Source organism: Bos mutus, chromosome 8 (genome assembly GCF_027580195.1).
Source record: "Bos mutus isolate GX-2022 chromosome 8, NWIPB_WYAK_1.1, whole genome shotgun sequence".
Lineage (NCBI taxonomy): Eukaryota > Metazoa > Chordata > Mammalia > Artiodactyla > Bovidae > Bos > Bos mutus.
The window spans coordinates 106,923,347-106,949,399 of NC_091624.1; the positions used below are offsets into that span (position 1 = coordinate 106,923,347).

The window sequence follows — 26,053 nt, forward strand, 5'->3', positions numbered from 1 at the left end:
GAACTTTGTCAGATTTCAACAACTGCTATAAAGATATAGTATTCAGCTTTGGCCACCTGATGCAAAGAGCTGACTCTTTAGAAAAGACCCTAATTCTGGGAAAGAGTGAAGGCAGAAGGAAAAATGGATGATAGAGGATGAGATGGTTGGATGGCATCACTGACTCAATGGACATGGATCTGAGCAAGCGCTGGGAGTTGTTGATGGACAGGGAAGCCTGGTGTACTGCAGTCCATGGGGTGGCAGAGTTGGACACGACTAAGCGACTGAACAGACATAACAGATTCATACATGAAACATTATGTTATTAGTTTAAAGATTTTTACTCATGGGACAGAATTGAGAAGCCAGAAAGATAACACACAAATATGGAATCTTTTAATAACAGAGTCAACACTTATGGTCTATGTGGAGAAAAATACATTTTCTAGGAAATGGTGTTGTTGACTGGATAGCTAACTAGGCAAAACTAAATAAATATTGGGTCCCTACCTCACATGATATAAAAATGAAGATGAGCTGCATTTCAGACCATGTAAAAGGTAAAATTCTCAAGCTTAAAAAGACAGTATGGAACATCAATTAAACCTTTTACAAATGATTTGCAAATTTGACAACAAGAAAATTAAGAACTCCTATTAAACAATATAGACAGACATTTAAAAAATTTTACAATTCTGGGATAAGATATTTTCACCGTATAAAACCAGGAAAAGATATTATTCAAAATAAGATTTCTCTGTGGATCAATAAGAAAAAATAAATTTAAAAATTGGAAATAGGAAGGAATAGGAATTTTACCCAAAAATAGTCATATACGGTTCATAAGCATAAATAAGAGATCAACTACATTAAAATTAGTGAAATGCAAATTCATGTGACAGTGAGTGCCTATTTCATACCACCACGATGAGAAGAAATGAAAAATCAGGCAACATTAAGTGTTGACAGGATGCAGAGCAATGGGAATTCCATCCATTACTGGAGTAAAATAGGTATATCAACTTTGGGAAACAGTTTGTCATGTACTACATAGTAAAATTGAAATGCGTATTCCTTGGACATGCAATTCTACTATTAAATATGTACCCTAAGAAAATATTACCTTTATCCCATAACCATGAGCAAGGATACTTAGAGCAATATCATACATAACCAAAACCCAAGAACTCTCAAAATGTTTACAAAATGGAAACTGTTGTAGAAAATGAAACAGCAGTAACAATGAATCAACTAGAATTGCACACATGCAGAAGGATGGGTCTCAGAAACAATTCTGAATGAAAGAAGAAAATCATACACTATGCTTCAATTTTTAAAGTCCAAACACAGGCAGAATGTAACAGCATTAGTTTAGATGTAAGAAATTACAGAGGAAAATAAGTGGGAACATGGATTTCAAGGTTTAGAGGAGACAGAATAGCACTGATAATCATATTACATGGCCTGTGTATTAAGGACAGAGGTGTTGATTTTGACTTTGTACCGGCATGTAGGTCTGTGTGTGCATACTCCTTTTATTTATACTTTACAATATTTAAAAAATGAATTACAGTCTATTGTGTGCTTTTCATATATCCTCCAGTGACTCATACACATACTACTATTTAAGAGCTTTTTAATTGCACAAGACATGTCTACTTTAGGAAACTTGCTATAGTACCAATTTTCTTTATAGGTCAATTTCCTTTGCCCCACTAAGGATGTAACAATTAAAGGTATGTTTTCCAGTAGGCAGAAAGGGTAGTATTATACAGAAATAAATGTGAAGTATTCCATTTTGTATCCAAAATTTATTGGCACAAGCATAAGACAGGCACACCAAATCAAGTGAAAATAATTTAGATGGACAATTACAGTTATCATTGGTGGAGTTTATAACATGTATAAATAATAGGCCAATTATTTAAATATAAATGTATAATCTACAGTCATAATAGCAATTCTGCAAAGTAAAATATCAGAAAGACAAACTGACTTGCCACTTACGCAAAAAAGCTAGAATAAGAGCCAGATGTGTCTCTCTCTCATACGTGTCCTGTCATGACTTCATTTTGCCCAGATTTTGTTACTAGGTGTCTGATAGCGGGGTGTAATGGAGCATAAGAAGACCTGACTTAATCGCACTCTGCATCTGGTTAGCCATTTGACTTTGGATAATATTTCATGAGCTCTTAAGAACTCAGTTCCTTTTCTTTCCTTTTCTCTTTTAAAGAATTGGAGATTACAATACTTATCAGAGTCACTCTGAAATTTACACAAAATACGTATGTAAAGCACCCAGCACAAAACATCTATTCAGTGCCTTTTAAGTTGATGAGGATAACGATGATGAATTTTCTGTTAAATTATGGGATCAGCTCCCCAATGGTTAAAAAGAGGAACAGAGGGCTGGCTGAAGGGAGGGCTGATCAAGCAAACAGAGGGAGAAGATGAGAGAACTAGGAAAGTGAGAATACTGCTAAAGAGCTCACTTTCATGACCCTGCGTAGAGTTTTGGCCAAGCAAGGCTGGAGGGATGATGTAATCTGGAAGAGGCTGATGCTCTGAACACAGGGAACGTTCTTGGGGCAAGCAGGGGTTAGGTGACAGCCTTACTAAGGGAAAAGGAATGAAAGAAGAAAATGGAAGACTCTCATTAGGTCAGGCACCCCTGACCCAGAGCTAAGAACATTTGCAGTGCTGAAGAGCCTCATGACCATGTGAATGCCCTCACCTTTGTCTTCCTGGCTGGAGAGTTCTGAGGAAGATTGGCCAGAAGAATCTCAGCCTGCAGCTTCCCAGGATTCTGCTAATCATCTGACCTGGGATGCACAGTTTCACTGCTAGGCAGATGTTTTTAGCAAACCACAGCTTCTCTAATCCTGTGATATCTTTACCATGACAAAGAAAAGACCAGCAAACAACAATGCAGCAACAGAGCTCCTTATTTTGAATAGTACAATATGGACTTCTATCATGTTATTATCCCTGGGTTACTACTCGTGCACCCTTCCGAATTCTTGTTGGCAACAACCTAAGTTCTTACAGAAGGACTTCCTTTTACCCTTTGCTTTTTCTAAGATGTAAAATGCTTCTTCTATCACTACCTCAAAACTATAACTGTGCTCTGCGTAGATGAACCTACTGAATTCCACTGAACCGCCTGTTAGCTTGCCCAAATATCATCAACCTCAGGTCCTTGGCTCCTCTGATCCACCTGCCAGTGTTTAGAACTGTGGTCTTCCTTTCATCCTTGGCCCAGCCAGTTAGATACACCACAGTCCCAATGAGTGAACTGAGCTCAAGATATGTCTGTGCCAAGTTAAGACTCACAGAGCAATTCAAGATACCCTCAGCAATGATTGAAAAACATGCAGAAGTATACAACACGACAGATTTCTAAAACTCAAATGACCTCTTGTTCATCTCCTATTGTAAATGCAATTCTTCTTATTTTCCTCTCTGAAATTTGAAATTGTTTTGGTTCTGCCCATCATTGACCACCAACGGTGCCATGAAACCTACCTTCCTGTGCTCAGAAGGAAGGCTAATGAGAGATGCTGTAAGTGACAAAGCAAAGCAGCACTTGGCTTACACTGAACTCCATACCTGAGCGCATAGCCTCTTTCTGCATGCTGCCATAGTCATGCCAGTCCTTTCTTCTCAAACCATCTGTCCATGCATAGAACTGCCCATCTCCCAGGCCCAGTGGGAATGTCTGTGGAAAAGGAAAGTATTCAGAGCATAAAAAGGAGGTAGTTCCTTCTGTATGGCTGGTAAATACAGCCAGATGCATGATAGGCAATCAAAAATACTCCAATAACCGATTCTCCCCATCTACTGAAAAGAAAAGCATTGCTAGTGACCTGATGGACACACATTTTAAAACCTTTTTTCTGTTTTTAAAATAAGAGCCTGTGTCACACACAACACATACATTTCCAATTTTATTTTATCCAAAGCCTTTCATAATTTAGTGCACCACTTCATCTGAGCATAAATGCTTAGCCATTTTTACTTGCCCAAAGTGTAGATGGCAGTAGGGCTATTGATTTTGTATTAAAACAAAATACTTTTTTGTGTGATTTGTACAATTTCCACTCATTTTGATCAAGTACATCCTAATGGCCTGGTGACAGTATTAGCAAGCATCTGTTGAATGCTCACTGTGTACCAGGTACTAAGACACTCTATGTATAGAAGATCCTTCAGTCTTTACAAGAGTCTTTGACTTTTACAAGAGTCTAAGACTTCATTCTTTACAAGAGTCTTTTGACTCCATGTATCTGCCACTTAAAAGTATTAATAGAATACCTTGAATGAACTACAGTGGCCAAGCCACGACTTGGGCCAGTTCTATTAAGACCAAAATTGGGGTGCTAAGGACTATGGCAATGGCACCCCACTCCAGTACTTTTGCCTGGAAAATCCCATGGACAGAGGAGCCTGGTAGGCTGCAGTCCATGGGGTTGCTAAAAGTCAGACACGACTGAGTGACTGCACTTTCACTTTTCACTTTCCTGCATTGGAGAAGGAACTGGCAACCCACTCCAGTGTTCTTGCCTGCAGAATCCCAGGGATAGGGGAGCCTGGTGGGCTGCCATCTATGGGGTCGCACAGAGTCAGACACGACTGAAGTGACTTAGCAGCAGCAGCAGCAGCAGCAAGGACTATGAAATACTGCCTCCCATCAAGAATTCTGTTAAAATATGGTGTGTGGTTATGCTTACAGTTGAAATGATCACCAAATCAACAGTGTAGTCACAACATGCTCTATGCTTTGGTGAAACTCAGTGTGTTCTAATGTCACCTTAACTATTATTTTTGTGTACCTGGCTGAAGCTGCTTCTTTCTTTATGGTGCTTATTTTGGTAATAAATAAAATGTTTGGGATGAAGCTTATCCTCACAATCTCAAAAGTCAAGATAATATAAAATAAATGATTTCATATTCACACATCATTTTCATTTAGTTCATTTCTGGAAATAATACATCAACAGAAAAAATAAAAGAACACTTTTGAAAGTTTCAATTTAGGTAAAACAAAAGATGAATAGTTTCAGTGAGGGAAGTTTACCCTAAGAGCCTTTGCAAATAAAAGGTCTTACTTCTTTGTCTGAAACAGGACAACTATTGTACTTATGAAAAAGTATCCACCTTCAGTCCATCTTTATGGTTTATAAAGCTTCCACTAGTTTGAAAAGAATAAAAATGGATCTTAATATTTTTTAAAAAATGGTAGTTAAATCAGAGGACAGACTTTCCAGATCAGGTGACTATTATCTAAATATATTTTAAAAAATGTTCATTATAGTGGTAAGTTCAGGAAAACAACAACAGGGGAATTAACACACAAGGATGATGGTGAGTTTAAAAAATTTATTAAGAATAAATTTTGAAAGGAGGATGACAAGAAAGAAAAGATGGAAAATAAACAGGAATATAATAAAAATAAAAGAAATTGGAATAAAACAATTTTGAGGTTTAATACCAATATAAAAAAAAAGCTTCGTGCATTTTTTTCTGATTGATATTTATTTTATAATTGGAATACAGCTCTAGGCAAGAGAAGATTTGGATCAAGATTATTCTCAAAATAGTAAAAATGTGCTTCCAGCAAGAGCTCCTGTGATCCAAACCACTGGTTCATGAAGTCCTCTAGGCTGGGGTCTGATCAAGAAGGACTTTCATTACATCCTCCAATGACTAAATAAAGATGACACAGCAGCAGACTCATTGATGTGAAGATATAGTGCTGTCTGGGCGATACCTTCTGTGAGGCAGAGATGGTGCCCAAGGCCATCCTGTTGGGGAGGATGGTTCTTCTCATTAGAGACACTGAGGTTTTCGGGCATCTTTCAAGGATTCCTGGCCTGAAATGTGGGCCTCTGTGTGAGCTATGATGTCCTGAAGGCCACTATCGTAGTTCAGTGCCTAAGCTGTGTCCGACTCTTTGCAGGACCCCAGGCTTCCCTGTTCTTCACTATCTCTCAGACTTTGCTCAAACTCATGTCCATTGAGTTGATGAGGCCATCCAACCATCTCATCCTCTGTCACAGACCAATGGGAGGAACAAAGATGGCAGCTGAGCAGTGGTTCCAGTGGGAAACAGAGCATGTCTTCCCAGCATTTTGGAAAGCAAGGGGGTCAGTTTTAGGACCTTGACCTAGTTGTGCACAACACGTATGTTGCTCTGGGCACACAACAGTGTCATGTGACAGGAGGTGGACTAGGGGCTAGAGATACCCGACAATGGCCTCACCTTCTCCCCTTGCTCAACAATGCACCCAATTCCAGGTATGATGCATCTCCACAGACCCACTAAGCAGCAGGACAATGGGTCCCAGTGGACACTGAGTGGTTCCCCCTCAGGCAGGGGTGTCAGGTAATGCCCCCATCCCTATAGGATGTCCTAGGTCAAATCTCAGAGCTGTACCTGTCCCCGGTGTCATGGGGCTTGGTGTTCTCAGCCCACAGCACACTGATCCCCAGTGAGCATTGGGGGTGGCTGTATCCCTTCACTCTGTACCTTTACAGTGCCGGGTGCCTCTGCAGGGGTCCCTGGTCTGGCATACGGCACAACAGGCTCCATTGCTCAAATGTCTTAAAACCTAGCTGGTACCTCAGTCTCCCCAGCCATGTTGTTTCACTTGTTAGTAATTTAACCCATGGCTTTAGTATTCCATTTGTTTCTTTCTACAAATCCTGCTACTTGTAGATTACAGGAAAGATGGAACCTCCATCTGACACTGAGCTATTTTGCCCTATCTTGTGCATCATGACTTTTGAACATGTCTCCTTGTCCACCATCATCTGACATCATCTGGCTTTTTACCCAGCCACATGGGGCTGTTTAAAGCACCTGAGGCAGGGCATATAATACCTATTACGCACAGTTCTTGAATGGTTTCTCCTATTTCCTTAGGCCTCCAGGGAATTCATTTTGTTTGACAATTACCATTCTGAAAGGAGTACATGAAGGTTTATTTCATATGCAGAATACATCATGTGAAATGCAAGGCTGGATGAAGCACAAGCTGGAATCAAGATAGCTGGGGAGAAATATCAATAACCTCAAATATGCAGATGATACAACCCTTATGGCAGAAAGTGAAGAAGAACTAAAGAGCCTCTTGTTGAAAGTGAAAGAGGAGAGTGAAAATGTTGACTTAAAACTCAACATTCAGAAAACTAAGATTTTGGCATCCAGTCCCATCACATCATGTCAAACAGATGGGAAATTACGTAAAACTTTTTTGGGGGGCTCTAAAATCACTGCAGATGGTGACTGCAGCCATGAAATTAAAAGATGCTTGCTTCTCAGAAGAAAAGCTATGACAAACATAGCATATTAAAAAGCAGAGACATCACTTTACCAACAAAGGTCTGTTTAATCAAAGCTATGGTTTTTCCAGTAGTCATGTATGGATGTGAGACTTGGATTATAAAGAAAGCTGATGGCTGAAGAATTGATGCTTTTCAACTGTAGTGTTGGAGAACACTCTTGAGAGTCTCTTGGGCTGCAAGGAGATCCAACCAGTCCATCCTAAAGGAGATGAGTCCTGGACGTTCATTGAAAGGACTGATGCTAAAGCGAAAACTCCAATATTTTGGCCACCTGATTGAATGAGCTGACTCATTTGAAAAGACCCTGATACTGGGAAAAATTGAAGGCAGGGGGAGAAGGGAGTGGCAGAGGATGAGATGGTTGGGTGGAATCACTGACTCAATGGACACAAGTCTGAGCAAACATGGGGAAATAGTGAAGGACAGGGAAGCCTGGCATGCTGCAGTGTCCAGAGTCAGACATGACTTAGTGACTGACCAACAAATCCATATGACCAGGAAGAAACACAATGATCACATTAGGAAAATCAGCCATGAATCTTGGCAATTTTTTTTTTCTTTTTTTCCTCTCACCTCTTGTAAGGGAAACAGAAGCAAAACAAAAAAAATTAAATGCCCCTAATTAAAAGCTTTTGCCCAAACAAAGAGCCATCAACACAACAAAAAGGCAAACCATGGAATAGGAGATGATATTTGCAAAGTATATGACTGAGAAGGGGTTAATAACCAAAGCATGTAAACAGCTCATGTGACTCCACTTCCAAAAAAAAAAAAAATCTGATCAAAAAATGGGCAGAAGACCTGAAAAAAAGTTTTTCAAATTTATAAAGGAGAGATACAGATGGCTAACGTGGAAAGGTGCTTAAACCTGTTATTAATAATTATCAAAGAAACGCAAATCAAAATCACAATGAGATATCATCAAACACCTGTTATGCTGGTGATTATCAAAAAGAATAAATCTGTTGTCTAGGAAGTAGAGAAAAGGGAAAGCTCATACAGTGTTGGTGGGATTGTAAATTGGTGCAGCCACTATGGAGAACAGATGGGGGATTTTACAAAATTAAAACCGGAACTACCATATAATTCAACAATCCAGTCCTGGGTATATTTTTGAGGAAAACGAAAATAGAAATTCAAAAAGGTATATGCACTCCCATACTCATAGCAGTATTATTTACAGTAGCCAGGACATGGGAGCATCATAAGCATTTATCAACAGATTAATGGATAAAGAAGATGCGGTACGTATAATATATATAATAGATTATTTTTCAGCCATAAAAAGAATGAAATTTTGCCATTTTCAACAACATGGATGGACTTGGAGGGTATTATGGTTAGTGAAATAAGTCAGAGAAATAAAATAATGTATGATGTTACTTATATGTGAAATCTGGGAAATAAATGAAAAAAACAGAAACAGACTCATAGATACAGAGAAAAAAATGTAGTGGTTGCTACTGGGAAGAGGGGTGGAGGGGCAAGATAGGGGCAGAGGATTAATAGGTGCAGAATAGTAGGTAAAAGCTAAGATGCAAGAATGTGGTGTGCAGCACGGTGGATATTGCCAACATTTTATAAAAACTTTAACTTGAGTATAATCTACAAAAATCACTGTGTTGTTCACTTAAAACTAACATAACATTGTACATCAACTCTAGTTAAAACTTAAAAAAATGCAAGACTCACTCAAAAAACATGTGTCACGATGTACAGTAGACCCTTTTAATTAGTTTATCTTTTTGATGGCTAATGATCAAAATAGAGATTAGATGTGTTTACATTCTTTTCACCTACCAGAAAGGTAGGTACGTGTGTGTGCATGCTTGCTCAGCTGTGTCTGACTCTTTTGTGACCCCATAGACTGTAACCCACTGGGCTTCTCTGTCCGTTAGATTTCCCAGGCAAGAATACTGGAGTAGGTTGCCATTTCTTCCTCCAGGGGATCTCCCCAACCCAAGGATCAAACCCGTGTCTCCTGCATTGGCAGGTGGACTCTTTACTGCCGAGCCACCTGGAAAGCACAGAGAGGTAGATGAATAAACCTAAATCAGTCCCAGCCCATTTGAATAGAACCATCTTAGTTTTGAAAGCTTGCAAGTCTAAGTGTTAGTTGCTCAGTCAAGTGATGTTCAACTCTTTTTGCCACCCCATGGACTGTAGCCCACCAGGCTCCTCTGTCCATGAAATTCTCCAGGCAAGGATACTAGAATGGGTAGACATTACCTTCTCCAGGGGATCTTTCTGACCCAAGGATCAAACCCGGGTCTCTGCCATTGCAGGCAGATTCTTTACCATCTGAGCCAAATCTTGACCGTCAATAAATGACTTTACTGAATTCTGGCCTTTCCTTCCATGAGAGGCATATCCAAGGCTAGGTTCATTTGCTCCTCTCCTGATATGGCAACCCACTCCACTGTTGTTGCCTGGAAGATCTCAGGGAACGGAGGAGCCTGGTGGGCTATGTTCCATGGGGCCACAGAGAGCCAGACATGGCTGAGGAACTAAGTGCACACACACACACACACACACACACACACACACACGCGCATGCACACACGACATATGGAAGAACTCTGGATCTGGGGTCAGAAGACATAAATTAAGGTTTCAAACCATATGAAAAAAAATGTACATTTTCTCTAGGCCCCTCAGCTAATTCATATCAGAAATTAGAGTAATAAAAATAATACCCGACTTATCCACTTGACAAGAACTTTGAGTAGTAAAAGTTATATATATATATATATATATATATATATATATTTATATATAAAGTGATATATATATAAATGTGAGTTGTTTTCACAGTCTTTCCTATTTTTATAGATGTTTGAGTTATTCCCATTGCCCTTGAAAAGTTACAACATAGTTGAAGACACAAAACTTATATACAGTAAGCAAATGATGAAGTATGTGGTCCAAAGTATACTACAGTAAGTGTTAATAGAATATGGTGATGGGTGTGAATTCTTACATTGGATGTCATTAAGATTCTTTTTTTTTTAATTTAATTTTATTTTTAAAATTTACAATATTGTATTGGTTTTGCCAAATATCGAAATGAATCCACCACAGGTATACATGTGTTCCCATCCTGAACCCTCCTCCCTCCTCCCTCCCCATACCATCCCTCTGGGTCATCCCAGTGCACCAGCCCCAAGCATCCAGTATTGTGCATCGAACCTGGACTGGCAACTTGTTCCATATATGATATTATACGTATTTCAATGCCATTCTCCCAAATCATCCCACCCTCTCCCTCTCCCACAGAGTCCATAAGACTGTTCTATACATCAGTGTCTCTTTTGCTGTCTCATACACAGGGTTATTGTTACCAACTTTCTAAATTCCATATATATGTGTTAGTATACTGTATTGGTGTTTTTCTTTCTGGCTTACTTCACTCTGTATAATAGGCTCCAGTTTCATCCACCTCATTAGAACTGATTCAAATGTATTTTTTTTAATGGCTGAGTAATACTCCATTGTGTATATGTACCACAGCTTTCTTATCCATTCATCTGTTGATGGACATCTAGGTTGCTTCCATGTCCTGGCTATTATAAACAGTGCTGCGATGAACATTGGGGTACACGTGTCTCTTTCAATTCTGGTTGCCTCAGTATGTATGCCCAGCAGTGGAATTGCTGGATCATAAGGCAGTTCTATTTCCAGTTTTTTAAGGAATCTTCACACTGTTCTCCATAGTGGCTGTACTAGTTTGCATTCTCACCAACAGTGTAAGAGGGTTCCCTTTTCTCCACACCCTCTCCAGCATTTATTGCTTGTAGACTTTTAGATCGTAGCCATTCTGACTGGCGTGAAATGGTACCTCATAGTGGTTTTGATTTGCATTTCTCTGATAATGAGTGATGTTGAGCATATTTTCATGTGTTTGTTAGCTATCTGTATGTCTTCTTTGGAGAAATGTCTATTTAGCTCTTTGGCCCATTTTTTGATTGGGTCATTTATTTTTCTGGAATTGAGCTGTAGGAGTTGCTTGTATATTTTTGAGATTAGTTGTTTGTCAGTTGCTTCATTTGCTATTATTTTCTCCCATTCTGAAGGCTGTCTTTTCACCTTGCTTATAGTTTCCTCTGTTGTGCAGAAGGTTTTAAGTTTAATTAGGTCCCATTTGTTTATTTTTGCTTTTATTTCCAATATTCTGGGAGGTGGGTCATAGAGGATCCTGCTGTGATGTATGTCAGAGAGTGTTTTGCCTATGTTCTCCTCTAGGAGTTTTATAGTTTCTGGTCTTACATTTAGATCTTTAATTCATTTTGAGTTTAATTTTGTGTATGGTGTTTGAAAGTGCTCTAGTTTCATTCTTTTACAAGTGGTTGACCAGTTTTCCCAGCACCACTTGTTAAAGAGATTGTCTTTAATCCATTGTATATTCTTGCCTCCTTTGTCAAAGATAAGGTGTCCATATGTGCATGGATTTATCTCTGGGCTTTCTATTTTGTTCCATTTATCTATATTTCTGTCTTTGTGCCAGTACCATACTGTCTTGATAACTGTGGCTTTGTAGTAGAGCCTGAAGTCAGGTAGGTTGATTCCTCTAGTTCCATTCTTCTTTCTCAAGATAGCTTTTGCTAATAGAGGTTTTTTGTATTTCCATACAAATTGTGAAATTATTTGTTCTAGCTCTGTGAAGAATACCGTTGTACTTTATAGGGATTGCATTGAATCTATAGATTGCTTTGGGTAGTACACTCATTTTCACTATATTGATTCTTCCAATCCATGAACATGGTATATTTCTCCATCTATTAGTGTCCTCTTTGATTTCTTTCACCAGTGTTTTATAGTTTTCTATATATAGGTCTTTAGTTTCTTTAGGTAAATATATTCCTAAGTGTTTTATTCTTTCCGTTGCAATAGTGAATGGAATTGTTTCCTTAATTTCTCTTTCTGTTTTCTCCTTATTAGTATATAGGAATGCAAGGGATTTCTGTGTGTTGATTTTATATCCTGCAACTTTACTATAACCATTGATTAGTTCTAGTGATTTTCTGGTGGAGTCTTTAGGGTTTTCTATGTAGAGGATCATGTCATCTGCAAACAGTCAGAGTTTTACTTCTTCTTTTCCAATTTGGATTCCTTTTATTTTTTTTTCTGCTCTGATTGCTGTGGCCAAAACTTCCAAAATTATGTTGAATAGTAATGGTGAAAGTGGGCACCCTTGCCTTGTTCCTGACTTTAGAGGAAATGCTTTCAGTTTTTCACCATTGAGGATAATGTTTGCTGTGGGTTTGTCATATATAGCTTTTATTATGTTGAGGTATGTTCCTTCTATTCCTGCTTTCTGGAGAGTTTTTATCATAAATGGATGTTGAATTTTGTCAAAGGCTTTCTCTGCATCTATTGAGATAATCATATGGGTTTTATTTTTCAATTTGTTAATGTGGTGTATTACATTGATTGATTTGCAGATATTGAAGAATCCTTGCATCCCTGGGATAAAGCCCACTTGGTCATGGTGTATGATCTTTTTAATGTGTTGTTGGAGTATGATCGCTAAAATTTTGTTAAGGATTTTTGCATCTATGTTCATCAGTGATATTGGGCTGTAGTTTTCTTTTTTGTGTGGCATCTTTGTCAGGTTTTGGTATTAGGGTGATGGTGGCCTCATAGAATGAGTTTGGAAGTTTACCTTCCTCTGCAATTTTCTGGAAGAGTTTGAGTAGGATAGGTATTAGCTCTTCTCTAAATTTTTGGTAGAATTCAGCTGTGAAGCCGTCTGGACCTGGGCTTTTGTTTGCTGGAAGATTTTTGACTACAGTTTCAATTTCCGTGCTTGTCATGGGTCTGTTAAGCTTTTCTATTTCTTCCTGGTCCAGTTTTGGAAAGTTGTACTTTTCTAAGAATTTGTCCATTTCTTCCACGTTGTCCATTTTATTGGCATATAATTGTTGATAGTAGTCTCTTATGATCCTTTGTATTTCTGTGTTGTCTGTTGTGATCTCTCCATTTTCATTTCTAATTTTATTGATTTGATGTTTTCTCCCTTTGTTTCTTGATGAGTCTGACTAATGTTTTGTCAATTTTATTTATCCTTTCAAAGAACCAGTTTTTGGCTTTGTTGATTTTTGCTATGGTCTCTTTTGTTTCTTTTGCATTTATTTCTGCTCTAATTTTTAAGATTTCTTTCCTTCTACTAACCCTGGGGTTCTTCATTTCTTCCTTTTCTAGTTGCTTTAGGTGTAGAGTTAGGTTATTTATTTGACTTTTTTCTTGTTTCTTGAGGTATGCCTGCCTGTATTGCTATGAACTTTCCCCTTAGGACTTCTTTTACAGTGTCCCACAGGTTTTGGGTTGTTGTGTTTTCATTTTCATTCATTTCTATGCAAATTTTGATTTCTTTTTTGATTTCTTCTGTGATTTGTTGGTTATTCAGCAGCGTGTTGTTCAGCCTCCATATGTTGGAATTTTTAATAGTTTTTCTCCTGTAATTGAGATGTAATCTTACTGCATTGTGGTCAGAAAAGATGCTTGGAATGACTTCAATTTTTTTTTAATTTATCAAGGCTAGATTTATGGCCCAGGATGTGATCTGTATGTGCACTTGAGAAAAAGGTGAAATTCATTGTTTTGGGATGAAATGTCCTATAGATATCAATTAGGTCTAACTGGTCTATTGTGTCATTTAAAGTTTGTGTTTCCTTGTTAATTTTCTGTTTAGTTGATCTATCCATAGGTGTGAGTGGGGTATTAAAGTCTCCCACTATTATTGTGTTATTGTTAATTTCTCCTTTCATACTTGTTAGCATTTGTCTTACATATCGCGGTGCGCCCATGTGGGGTGCATATATATTCATAATTGTTATATCTTCTTCTTGGATTGATCCTTTGTTTCTTTTCACAGCCTTTGTTTTAAAGTCTATTTTATCTGATATGTGTATTGCTACTCCTGCTTTCTTTTGGTCCCTATTTGCATGGAAAATCTTTTTCCAGCCCTTCACTTTCAGTCTGTATACGTCCCCTGTTTTGAGGTGGGTCTCTTGTAGACAGCATATGTAGGGGTCTTGTTTTTGTATCCATTCAGCCAGTCTTTGTCTTTTGGTTGGGGCATTCAACCCATTTACATTTAAGGTAATTGTTGATAAGTATGATCCCGTTGCCATTTACTTTATTGTTTTGGGTTCAAATTTATACACCGTTTTTGTGCTTCCTGTCTAGAGAATATCCTTTCGTATTTGTTGGAGAGCTGGTTTGGTGGTGCTGAATTCTCTCAGCTTTTGCTTGTCTGAAAAGCTTTTGATTTCTCCTTCATATTTGAATGAGATCCTTGCTGGGTACAATAATCTGGGCTGTAGCTTATTTTCTTTCATCACTTTAAGTATGTCTTGCCATTCCCTCCTGGCTTGAAGAGTTTCTATTGAAAGATCAGCTGTTATCCTTATGGGAATTCCCTTGTGTGTTATTTGTTGTTTTCCCCTTGCTGCTTTTAATATTTGTTCTTTGTGTTTGACCTTTGTTAATTTGATTAATGTGTGTCTTGGTGTGTTTTGCCTTGGGTTTATCCTGTTTGGGACTCTCTGAGTTTCTTGGACTTGGGTGATTATTTCCTTCCCCATTTTAGGGAAGTTTTCAAATATTATCTCCTCAGATATTATCTCATGGTCTTTCTTTTTGTCTTCTTCTTCTGGGACCCCTATGATTTGAATGTTGTAGCATTTAATATTGTCCTGGAGGTCTCTTAGATTGTCCTCATTTCTTTTAATTCATTTTTCTTTTTTCCTCTCTGATTCATTTATTTCTACCATTCTATCTTCTAATTCACTAATCCTATCTTCTGCCTCTGTTATTCTACTATTTGTTGCCTCCAGAGTGGTTTTGATTTCATTTATTGCATTATTCATTATATATTGACTCTTTTTTATTCCTTCTAGGTCCTTGTTAAACATTTCTTGCATCTTCTCAATCCTTGTCTCCAAGCTATTTATCTGTGATTCCATTTTGATTTCAAGATTTTGAATCAATTTCACTATCATTATTCAGAATTTTTTATCAGGTAAATTCCCTATCTCTTCCTCTTTTGTTTGGTTTGGTGGGCATTTATCCTGTTCCTTTATCTGCTGGGTATTCCTCTGTCTCTTCATCTTGTTTAAATTGCTGAGTTTGGGGTGTCCTTTCTGTATTCTGGCAGTTTGTGGAGTTCTCTTTATTGTGGCGTTTCCTCACTGTGTGTGGGTTTGTACAGGTGGCTTGTCAAGGTTTCTTGGTTAGGGAAGCTTGTGTCGGTGTTCTGTTGAGTGCAGCTGGATTTCTTCTCTCTTGAGTGCAATGAAGTGTCCAATAATGAGTTATGAGATGTCTCTGATTTTGGGGTGACTTTGGGCAGCCTGTATCTTGGAGCTCAGGGCTGTGTTCCTGTGTTGCTGGAGAATTTGCTTGGTATATCTTGCCCTGGAACTTGTTGGCCCTTGTGTGGTGCTTGGTTTCAGTGTATGTATGGAAGCATTTGATGAGCTCCTGTCAATTAATGATCCCTGGAGTCAGGAGTTCCCTGGAGTCAGGGTTTGGACTTAAGCCTCCTGCTTCCAGTTATTGGTCTACTTTTTACAGTAGTTTCAACAATTTTCCTTCTATACAGCACCATTGATAAAACATCTACATTAAAGATGAAAAGTTTCTCTGCCATGAGGGTCACCCAGAGAGGTTCACAGTGTTACATGGAGAAGAGAAGAGGGAGGAGGGAGTTAGAGGTGACCTGAATGAGATGAGGTGGAATCAATAGAGGAGAGTGGGCTAGCCAGTAATCACTTCGTTATGTGCACTCCACAACTGGACCGCTAAGAGATGTTCACGGAGTTATACAGAGAAGAGAAGAAGGAGTAAATTGACAGAGGTGGCCAGGAGGATAAAAGGGGGAAATGAAAAGGAGGGAAGCAGAACCAGCCAGTAATCAGTTCCCTAAGTGTTCTCCACTGTCTGGAACACACAGAAATTCACAGAGTTGGGTAGAGTAGAGAGGGGTTAGGGAGGAGACACAGGCGACCCGGTGGAGAAAAAGGAGAGTTCAAAGGGAGAGACAGCAGTCAAGCCAGTAATCTCGCTCCCTAGCGAAAAATGGGTACTGAAGATTGGGTTCTTAACGGTACAAAATTGGTAACAAATACATAAAAGCAAAAATTAAAAATCTAGAGTAGAGTTTGGAATTTCAAAAATACAATGTTAAAGAAAAGAAGAAGGAAAATAAAGAGAGAAAAAAAAGACAAACAAAAACAAAGTCACAAAAATTATAAAGAAAATATAGGTACAAAATTGATAGCAAATACCAAAAAGCAAAAGTTAAACATCTAGAGTAGAGATTGGAATTTCAAAAATACAATGTTAAAAAAAAAGAAGAAGAAAAAGAAAGAGAAAAAAAACAAAAACAAAGTCGCAAAAATTATAAAGAAAATATAGGTACAAAATTGATAACAAATACCAAAAAGCATAAATTAAAAATCTAGAGTAGAGTTTGGAATTTCAGATATACAGTGTTATATAAAAGAAGAAGAGATAGAAAGAGAGAGAGAGAAAAAATTCACAAAAATTATTATTAAAAAAAATATAGGTACAAAATTGATAACAAATACCAAAAAGCTAAAATTAAAAATCTAGAGTAGAGATTGGAATTTCAAAAATACAATGTTAAAGAAAAGAAGAAAAAAAAAAAAAAACAAGGTCACAAAAATTATAAAAAATATATATATGAAGTTTGCTTAAAAAAAATAGGGTCTTTTTTTTTTTGCAAAGTAATAGTAGGTTATAAAAGTGAAAATTAAAGGAATAATAGAGGACTTAATTTTTTAAAAAAAAAAAAAAAAGAAAAAATGATCGTAAAAATATATATAGGACTTTCTCTGGTTTTGTTGTGATTTTTGTGGGGTCAGTTCATTTTTGGCTAGTTCCTTGGTCCGACATATTTCTCAAGATCTATAGGCCCCTTTCTATGTAGTCAATACTAACCACAAGGTTTAATCTATTGCCTGTAGCTTCCAAGGCGGTTCTCTCTGTTATAGCTTCTTCTGTTTGCTGGTCTCTTCAGTGTCTGGTTTCTGCCCTGACACAAAGGGGCTGGTGGTGGACACTTTTGTTTTTTTTTCTTTTAGGCTCACTTGTTCAGTCGCGCTCTGGGGAGGGGGGGATGCTGCAAACAAATAACACTGGCATGTGCTCGCAGTTCCTCAGCCACACTGGGTCTGCCCCCGCTCACGACGCGTGTAGCCTCCCTGCCCACACTGCTCAGGCTCTAGGTTGCTCCACCGGGAACCATCCGTGGCCGGCCCTGGGCTGCTTGCACCTCCCCGGTCCAAGCCACTCAGGTTCAGGCACTCGGGTAGTCCTTAGAGGCGCAGACTTGGTTGGGCCTGTGTTTTGTGCCCTTCCCAGGTCCGAGCAGCTCAGGTGATGAGGTGTTTGGTGGGCATGATTGCTGCGACTTATGCTCGGTTATCTAGGTGTACAACCGGCACACCTTCTCAGGCGGATGTTGACAGTCCAGACCCCCAAGAAGTTTTAAATAGCAAAAAAGCCTGCTTACAGTTTTATAGATAATGTCTCTCGGGGCTGCAATTGACCCCATCCGGCTCTGGCTGCCTGTCACCGAAGGGGGATGGTCTGCAGCCGGCTATCTCTGTTCAGTCCTTTGTTCCCTACGAGGGCCTGGCAGTGTCTTAGGTTAGGGCTGGCTTTTCGCGTGGTAGATATCCCACAGTCTGGTTTGCTAGCCCAAATTATTTCACTCAGATAGCGCTTGGGGTATTCAGGCCAGTTCCTTACTCTAAGCGATGCAGTCTGCACCGCGCCTCCCTGCCCAGCCCCCGCTTGCTAATGGCAGATGCAGGCGTCTGTGCTGCTTCTCCACTGGGGGAGTTACTGTAGGGCTTGCAATCTGCAGGTTTTAATTGTTTATTTATTTTTCCTCCCTGTTATATTGCCCTCTGTGCTTCCAAGGCTCGGCACAGATTCGGCAGTGAGAACGTTTCCTGGTGTTTGGAAACTTCTCTCTTTTTAAGACTCCCTTCCCGGGATGGAACTCCGTCCCTCCCTCTTTTGTCTCTTTTTTTGTCTTTTATATTTTTTCCTACCTCATTTCAAGGACTTGGGTTGCTTTTCTGGGTGCCTGATGTCCTCTGCCGGCATTCAGAAGTTGTTTTGTGGAATTTACTTGGCATTTAAATGTTCTTTTGATGAATTTGTGGGGGAGAAAGTGTTCTCCCTGTCCTACTCCTCTGCCATCTTAGCTCCTCCTCATCATTAAGTTTCTTATATATTATTGCTATCAGAGAAATGCTCTAAGCAATCACATATAGAAAAATAATACAATGACAGAAATAGTAATATAATGAGTAACATGGCTGAAAAAAAAGACATAACTGACATTTATTCTTGTAAAAATCTATCCTCATAAAAGTAGGAGGTGAACTCAAGTTCAGAGACGTTAGGGTCACATAATAAAGTCCTCCAGAACTCATAAATAATAAGTGGCAAACTAGAATTTGAACCACACGCATCAGCTTTTAAATCTTACAGATTACTGAAAATACACTAGCATGGATATTTCTCATGATTCCCTCATTATCCACTTATTCAGTCATTTAAAAATATTAGGATACAAATAAAAGGATGAAATTAAAATACCTCCTCACACCATACAAAAATGAACAGAAATGTAGGTATATATCTAAATGTAAGACCTGAAATCTTAAGAGAACACAGGTAGTATATTCCTTAACATAAATTATATAAATATTTTCCAGATATGTCCTCCAAAACAAAGGAAATAAAGCAAAATTAAACAAACTGAACCTAATTAAACTTAAAAGCTTTTTCACAGCAAAGGAAACCATTGGCAGAATGAAAGACAAACTATGGAATTGGAGAAAATATATGATCAACAGGGGTTAATATTCAAACTATATAAATGGCACGTGCAATTCAATATATTTTAAAAAATCAAGAAATGGAAAGAGAAGACTTCTTTCCAAAGAAGACATACAGATGACCAACAGGCACATGAAAACATGCTCAATACTGATAATTTTAGTAGAACTGCAAATCAAAACCATAATGAGATCATCTTATACCTGTCAGAATGGCTATCATCAAAATATATACAAATAACAAATGGCAAAGATGTGGGGGGAAACGAATTGTTGTTCACTGTTTGTACAACGTAAACTGGTGCAGCCATTGTGGAAAACAATACGGAGGTTTCTCAAAATAAACTAAATCTAGAATGACTATACGATCCAGCAATCCTACTCCTGGGTGTACAACTGGAAATAAAAACAGAAGCACATCATTGGAAAAGATACAAGGAAACAATGTTCATAGCAGCATTGCTTACAGTTGCCAAGATATGGAAACAAACCAAGTGTCCTTCAACAGATAAATGGAAGAAGATGTGGAACATGTATACAGTGGAATACTAGTCAGTCATAAAAAGAATGAAGTTCTGCCATTTGCAGCAATATATATGGACCTAAAGAATATTACGCTTAGTGCAGTAAGTCAGATACAGAACGACAAACACTGTATGATATCCCTTATATGTAGAATTTAAAAAATAATACAAACAAATATGGGCTTCCCTGGTGGCTCAGATGGTAAAGAATCCACCTGCAGTGAAGAAGACCTGGGTTCAACCCCCAGGTCAAGAAGACCCCCTGGAGAAGGGAATGGCAACCCATTCCAGTATCCTTGCCTAGAGAATCCCAGGTCATAGGAGTCTGGCAGGCTACAGTCCATGAGGTCACAAAGAGTCAGACATGACTGAGCCACTAACACTTTCACAAACAAATGTATATGCAAAACAGAAACAGATCCAGAGACACTGAAAACAAACTCGTGGTTACCAGTAGGGAGAGGGAAGGATAGAAGGGTAAATTAGGAGTATGGAATTAAGAGGTAAAAACTACTGGGTATAAAATAGATAAGGAACATTGATATACTTTACAAACAGGGAATTATACTCATTATTGTCTAATAATTTTTAATTGAGTATAATAAGTAAAAATATTGAATCACAATGCTGTATACCTGAAAATAATATAATATTGTAAACCAACTACATACCAATCAAAAGGTTAGGAAATAAAACTAGAGAGACAGGTAAAGTCAAAGATTTTCATAGACAGAACTTTAGACTCAATGTACTGGGCATTAAAGAGTCATTAATGACTCTCAAACTGAAGAGCAAAATAATATCATGTGAGGCAGAAGTTACTTCTGTTCTAATATCCTCTTCCTTCCTAGGTTTCAACCCAACTCCAGAGCATGCAAGGAGCCTACAGTCACCTACAGAGAAGGTTCTCCATGTTTGCATACCCACAAAACAGACTGATAAGTTAATGTCAGGATACAAAATAATTTCCTTGGTGGACAGAACTATCTTCTTCTTTCCATTCTGTTTAAATTCTCAGATGTGACACTGTTAACATAATTCCAAGAAGTGAACAGAATTAAATAAGCCTGAGTGAGTGTTGCCTCCCGGAACCCCCAGTCCATCCTCTAGACTGTGTAAACATGGTTTGGGAAGCAAAGCTAGGGTTGCAGATGTATGAAGCGGGGAGGAGGGTACACTGAGGAGGGCCCCTCTTACTTTTATATCTTAAAATCTGCATCACAATATCAAATACTTTGATTTCAAAATGTTAAACAAATTCAAGTACTTATAAAACTGGGTGACATTCACCATTCCTAAACTCAATATGCCAGCAAATATGGAAAACTCAGCAGTGGCCACAGGACTGGAAAAGATCAGTTTTCATTCTGATCCCAAAGAAAGGCAATGCCAAAGAATGCTCAAACTACCTCACAATTGCACTCATTTCACACACTACTAAAGTAATGCTCAAAATTCTCCAAGCCAGGCTTCAGTAAAACGTGAACCGTGAACTTGCAGATGTTCAGGCTAGTTTTAGAAAAGGCAGAGGGACCAGAGATCAAATTGCTAACATCCACTGGATCATTGAAAAAAAGAGTTCCAGAAAAACATCAAGTTCTGTTTTACTGACTATTCCAAAGCCTTTGACTGTGTGGACCACAACAAACTCTGGAAAATTCTGAGAGAGATGGGAATACCAGACCATTTGATTTGCCTCCTGAGGAATCTGTATGCAGATCAGGAAGCAACAGTTACAACTGGACATGGAACAACAGACTGGCTTCAAATAGGAAAAGGAGTATATCAAGGCTGTATATTGTCACCCTGCTTATTTAACTTATAAATAGAGTACATCTGGAAAAGGAAATGGCAACCCACTCCAGTGTTCTTGGCTGGAGAATCCCAGGGATGGGGGAGCCTGGTGGCTGCCATCTATGTGGTCACACAGAATTGGACACGACTGAAGTGACTTAGCAGCAGCAGCAGCAGCAGCAGAGTACATCATGAAAAATGCTGGGCTGGAATAAGCACAAGCTGGAATCAAGATTGCCGGGAGAAATATCAATAACCTCAGATATGCCGATGACACCACCCTTATGGCAGAAAGTGAAGAAGAACTGAAGAGCCTCTTGATGAAAGTGAAAGAGGAGAGTGTAAAACTCAACATTCAGAAAACTAAGATCATGGCACCTGGTCCCATCACTTCATGGCAAATAGATGGGGAAACAGTGGAAACAGTGACAGAGTTTATTTTTCTGGGCTCCAAAATCACTGCATATGGTGATGGCAGCCATGAAACTAAAAGACACTTACTCCTTGGAAGGAAAGCTATGACCAACCTAGACAGCATATTTAAAAGCAGGGACATTACTTTGTCAACAAAGTACAAAGGTCCATGTAGTCAAGGCTATGGTTTATCCAGAGACATGTAAGGATGTGAGAGTTGGACTATAAAGAAAGCTGAGGGCTGAAGAATTGATGCTTTTGAATTGTGGTGTTGGAGGAGACTCTTGACAGTCCCTTGGATCACAAGGAGATCCAACCAGTCCATCTTAAAGGAGATCAGTCCTGGGTGTTCATTGGAAGGACTGATGTTGAAACTGAAACTCCAATACTTTGGCCACCTGATGCGAAGAGCTGACTCATTGGAAAAGACCCTGATGCTGGGAAAGACTGAGGGCAGGAGGAGAAGGGGATGACAGAAGATGAGATGGTTGGATGGCATCACCAACTCAATGGACATGGGTTTGGGTAAACTCCAGGAGTTGGTGATGGACAGGGAGGTGTGGCATGTTGTGGTTCATGGGGTCACAGGTGGATGTGACTGAGCAACTGGACTGAACTGAACTGAACCCAGTGGCCAGGTGTACACCATACTGTTAATCAAGACCTCACTCAGCCTCACTCACAAACTGACAGCAGTGTCTTTTATTTGGTGTAAATCTGACTGAGATTACCAGCACCCTGAACAGATAACATGTATCCTGTGTATCCATATTGGTACCTCAATACCTGGGAGCACAGAATGATTTTTTCACGCATTATTTTAATGAAACTACCTCTACAAGGTGGCTGTGTAGGTAACTAAACAGTGTTCTGGATTTTATGTTGAGCACTAAAAAGACAAAACAACTTGCTCAGGATCCAAGATAGATTTTTTTTTTCCTGATGACCCGCAGTTACACTGACCACACACCTTGCAGGATGATGTTTTGTAATATTGAAATAATTAATTTTATTATGCATATTTCTGGGTGGAATCTGTTTGCAAAAAAAAAGAATGCTATCATACTCATGCTTTAATCATACCAACATCTTATTTAGATGCCTATATTTGTGTAATATAGAGTGAATTTATTAGTCTCTCAGTTGTGTCTGACTCTTTGTGACCCCATGGACTATAGCACCCAGGCCCCTCTGTCCATGGAATTCTTCAGGCAAGAACACTGGAGTGTGTTGTCATTCTCTTCTCCAGGGGATCTTCCTGACCAGGGATCAAAGCCAGGTCTCCTGCACTGCATGGGGATTCTTTACTGTCTGAGCCACCAGGGAAGCCCTCATGTAATATAAGAAACACACAATCTAAGACTTCTACTAACAGCTCTTGCTTCTGGCTCTGATCTCTCTGAAACTATGATTTTTAATCTTAAGGCAACAATTTTAGAAGTTTTATATGAAGATCACAATAATTTAGTGCTACACATGTTGTCCACATGACTCTGATCCAAGTCCTTTTTGTAATACCTCATTGTTTTGTTTTTAATTTAATTTTTAATTGGAGTAAAATTGCTTTACAATGTTGTGTTTGTTTTTGCCATACAACAATGCAAATCAGTCATATATATATATATATGACTTCTCTGTGTCATCACAGAGCATCAGGCTGGGTCCTTGGGCTATTTATTTCACACATGGACATACATATATAAAGTCAATGCTGCTTTCTCAATTCATCCCACCCTCCTTCCCCTACTGTGTCCACAAGGCTGTCCTCCACATCTGTGTCTCCATTCCTCCCCTGCAAATAGGTTCATCTGTATAATTTTTCTAGATTCCATATATATGTGCCAATTTCACAATTTGTATGGAAACACAAAAGACACAAAATAGCCAAAGCAATCTTGAGAAAGAAAAACAAAGCTAGAGGAACCAACTTTCCTGACTTCAGACTATACTAGAAAGCTACAGTCATCAAGACAGTAAGGAACGGACACAGAAATAGAAATAAAGACCAATGGAACAAGACAGAAACCCTGGAGATAACCAAGCACATATGGGTACCTAATCTTTGACAAAGGAGGCAAGAACATACAATGGAGAAAAGACAGCCTCTTCAATGAATGGTACTGGGAAAACTGGATGTAAAAACATGTTTAACAAAAAGGGGGAGCCTGAAACTATTTCTTAATGAATCTTTTATTCTTTGATTATTGGAAAGATTTAAACGTTTGTTTACACACAGATCATATGACTCTCATTGTATGAATTATTGGGATATTAGTGAAGAATTTTTGAAGATACCTCCCTGTTTAGATAAAATGCATGTCCAGGTAGCAGAAATAGAAAAAAAAAAAAGGCTGTTTAATTCCTTTTCTATATTCTTAACTTCTATATTTCATTAATATTATAGCAAGAATTAATTGTCAGTAAACAAAACTTTGGTTAGTAAGTAACCAGAGAGATTAGTAGTAAACTGTTCACCTTGGAGTAAATGACAACATCATGAAGAGAGAATTTTTAGTTAAAGAGGGCTTCCCTGATGCCTCAGACAGTAAAGAATCTGCCTGCAATGTAGGAGACTAGGGTTCTATCCTTGGGTTGGGACGATGCCCTGGAATAGGAAATGGCAACTCACTCCAGTGTTCTTGTGTGGAGAATCCCAGGGACAGAGGAGCCTGGAGGGGTACAGTCCACAGGGTCACAAACAGTCAGACAGGACTGAGCACCTAACACCTTAGTTAAAGAAAATTGACTGAAGTGCCTAATAAAAGCTGCCTTGATATTAAATAGGGTGAGGAGCTCAGGAGTCATCATAATCCAGCTGGCAGGCCCTATCTCCGTTTAATCATATGATGCAGGAGAGTTGTGTTACTGACCCTAAAAATTACTCTAATATTTACTTTTTGCATCACAACAGAAACATGTCAAGTCAGCAGGAAAGCCCTCCACATCCTGATTTCTATGCAGCAGTATATCTCAGCAAAATATTCAACAGATCAGCATTTTACAAAATGACAAATTTTCTGAGATTTACTCCTATCTCAGAGTATTCTCTTTGTGATTCCTAAGGGGGAAGATAAAAACAATAAAGATAACAGTACAGAAGTAGATGGCATTTCTGAGAAAATTGAAAAGCAAAGAAAGATCATGTTAAAAAAACAAAATCTGATTAACCTTCAAGAATCACCTGATCCCCAGGTGATGGAGAATCTATACACTTGAAGTTTTCTGGGTGTATTAAGCCAGAGTCATGACCCCTGAATTTTTCTTCAGAAGGTCACCATAGGGTGCCTCTGGAATTCCACCCTATCAACTCATCAAGGGAAAACAAAAACAGAAACACAGGGCATCCTCAGCTGTTCTCCAGAATCAACAGTATTTTAAAATGTGACTCTATTTTTGTACTAATCTGAACTCACCGTGCTATGTCTAAAGGAAAAAAATATGACACAGAAGCATGAAATGAAGATGAGAGAGGAAGAGCAAATGTCTTTTGCCATGGTGTGACACACACACAAAAAAAAATCAAATAGAGTGTCAGGACTTGTTTCCAAGTTGTAAGTGACCCAGACACTTTTATATATCCATTAATGGAATAAATGGTCACCCAGTCATGTCCCAACTCATTTTAACCCCATGGACTACAGTGCACCAGGCTCCTCTCTGTCCATGGGATTCTCCAGGCAAGAATACTGGAGTGGGTAGCCATTCCCTTCTCCTGGGGATCTTCCCGACCCAGGGATCGAATCTTGCAGGCAGATTCTTTACCATCTGAGCCACCAGGGAAGCTCCGCAAAATATATAGGAAACCAGTGAACTAAATTATATTACCTTCAATGAAATCTTTTACACTTTACTAATTTATATATTGTGGGAAAAGATTGGGCAGAGATGAGTTTGGGACACACTGAATTTAAGGTACCTAAAACGTAGAAGAAGGATCCATAGTAGGTAAGTGGATTCACCGGTTGAATGAAAAATATTTTCCACTGGAAAATTGCACTTTAAAAAGTTATTTACACAATATATTTTATCTGACTACACAGACTTGTTCTTATGTGGATGAAACAAAAATCCTTTCAGGCGTGTTAATGCCTCTGAATATCTAAACTAGGC

At 38.7% G+C, this 26,053-nt stretch overlaps 1 protein-coding gene across 1 annotated transcript in view; it reads right to left on the reverse strand.

Moving 5' to 3' along the window:
- The window catches only part of GALNTL6 (polypeptide N-acetylgalactosaminyltransferase like 6), a 1,507,590-nt gene that overhangs the window by 996,632 nt on the left and 484,905 nt on the right, over positions 1 to 26,053 (reverse strand). Inside the window, exon 2 of the mRNA XM_070376153.1 lies at positions 3,592 to 3,700. Coding sequence (XP_070232254.1) covers positions 3,592 to 3,700 — 109 coding nt within the window. The remainder of the gene's footprint in view (positions 1 to 3,591; positions 3,701 to 26,053) is intronic.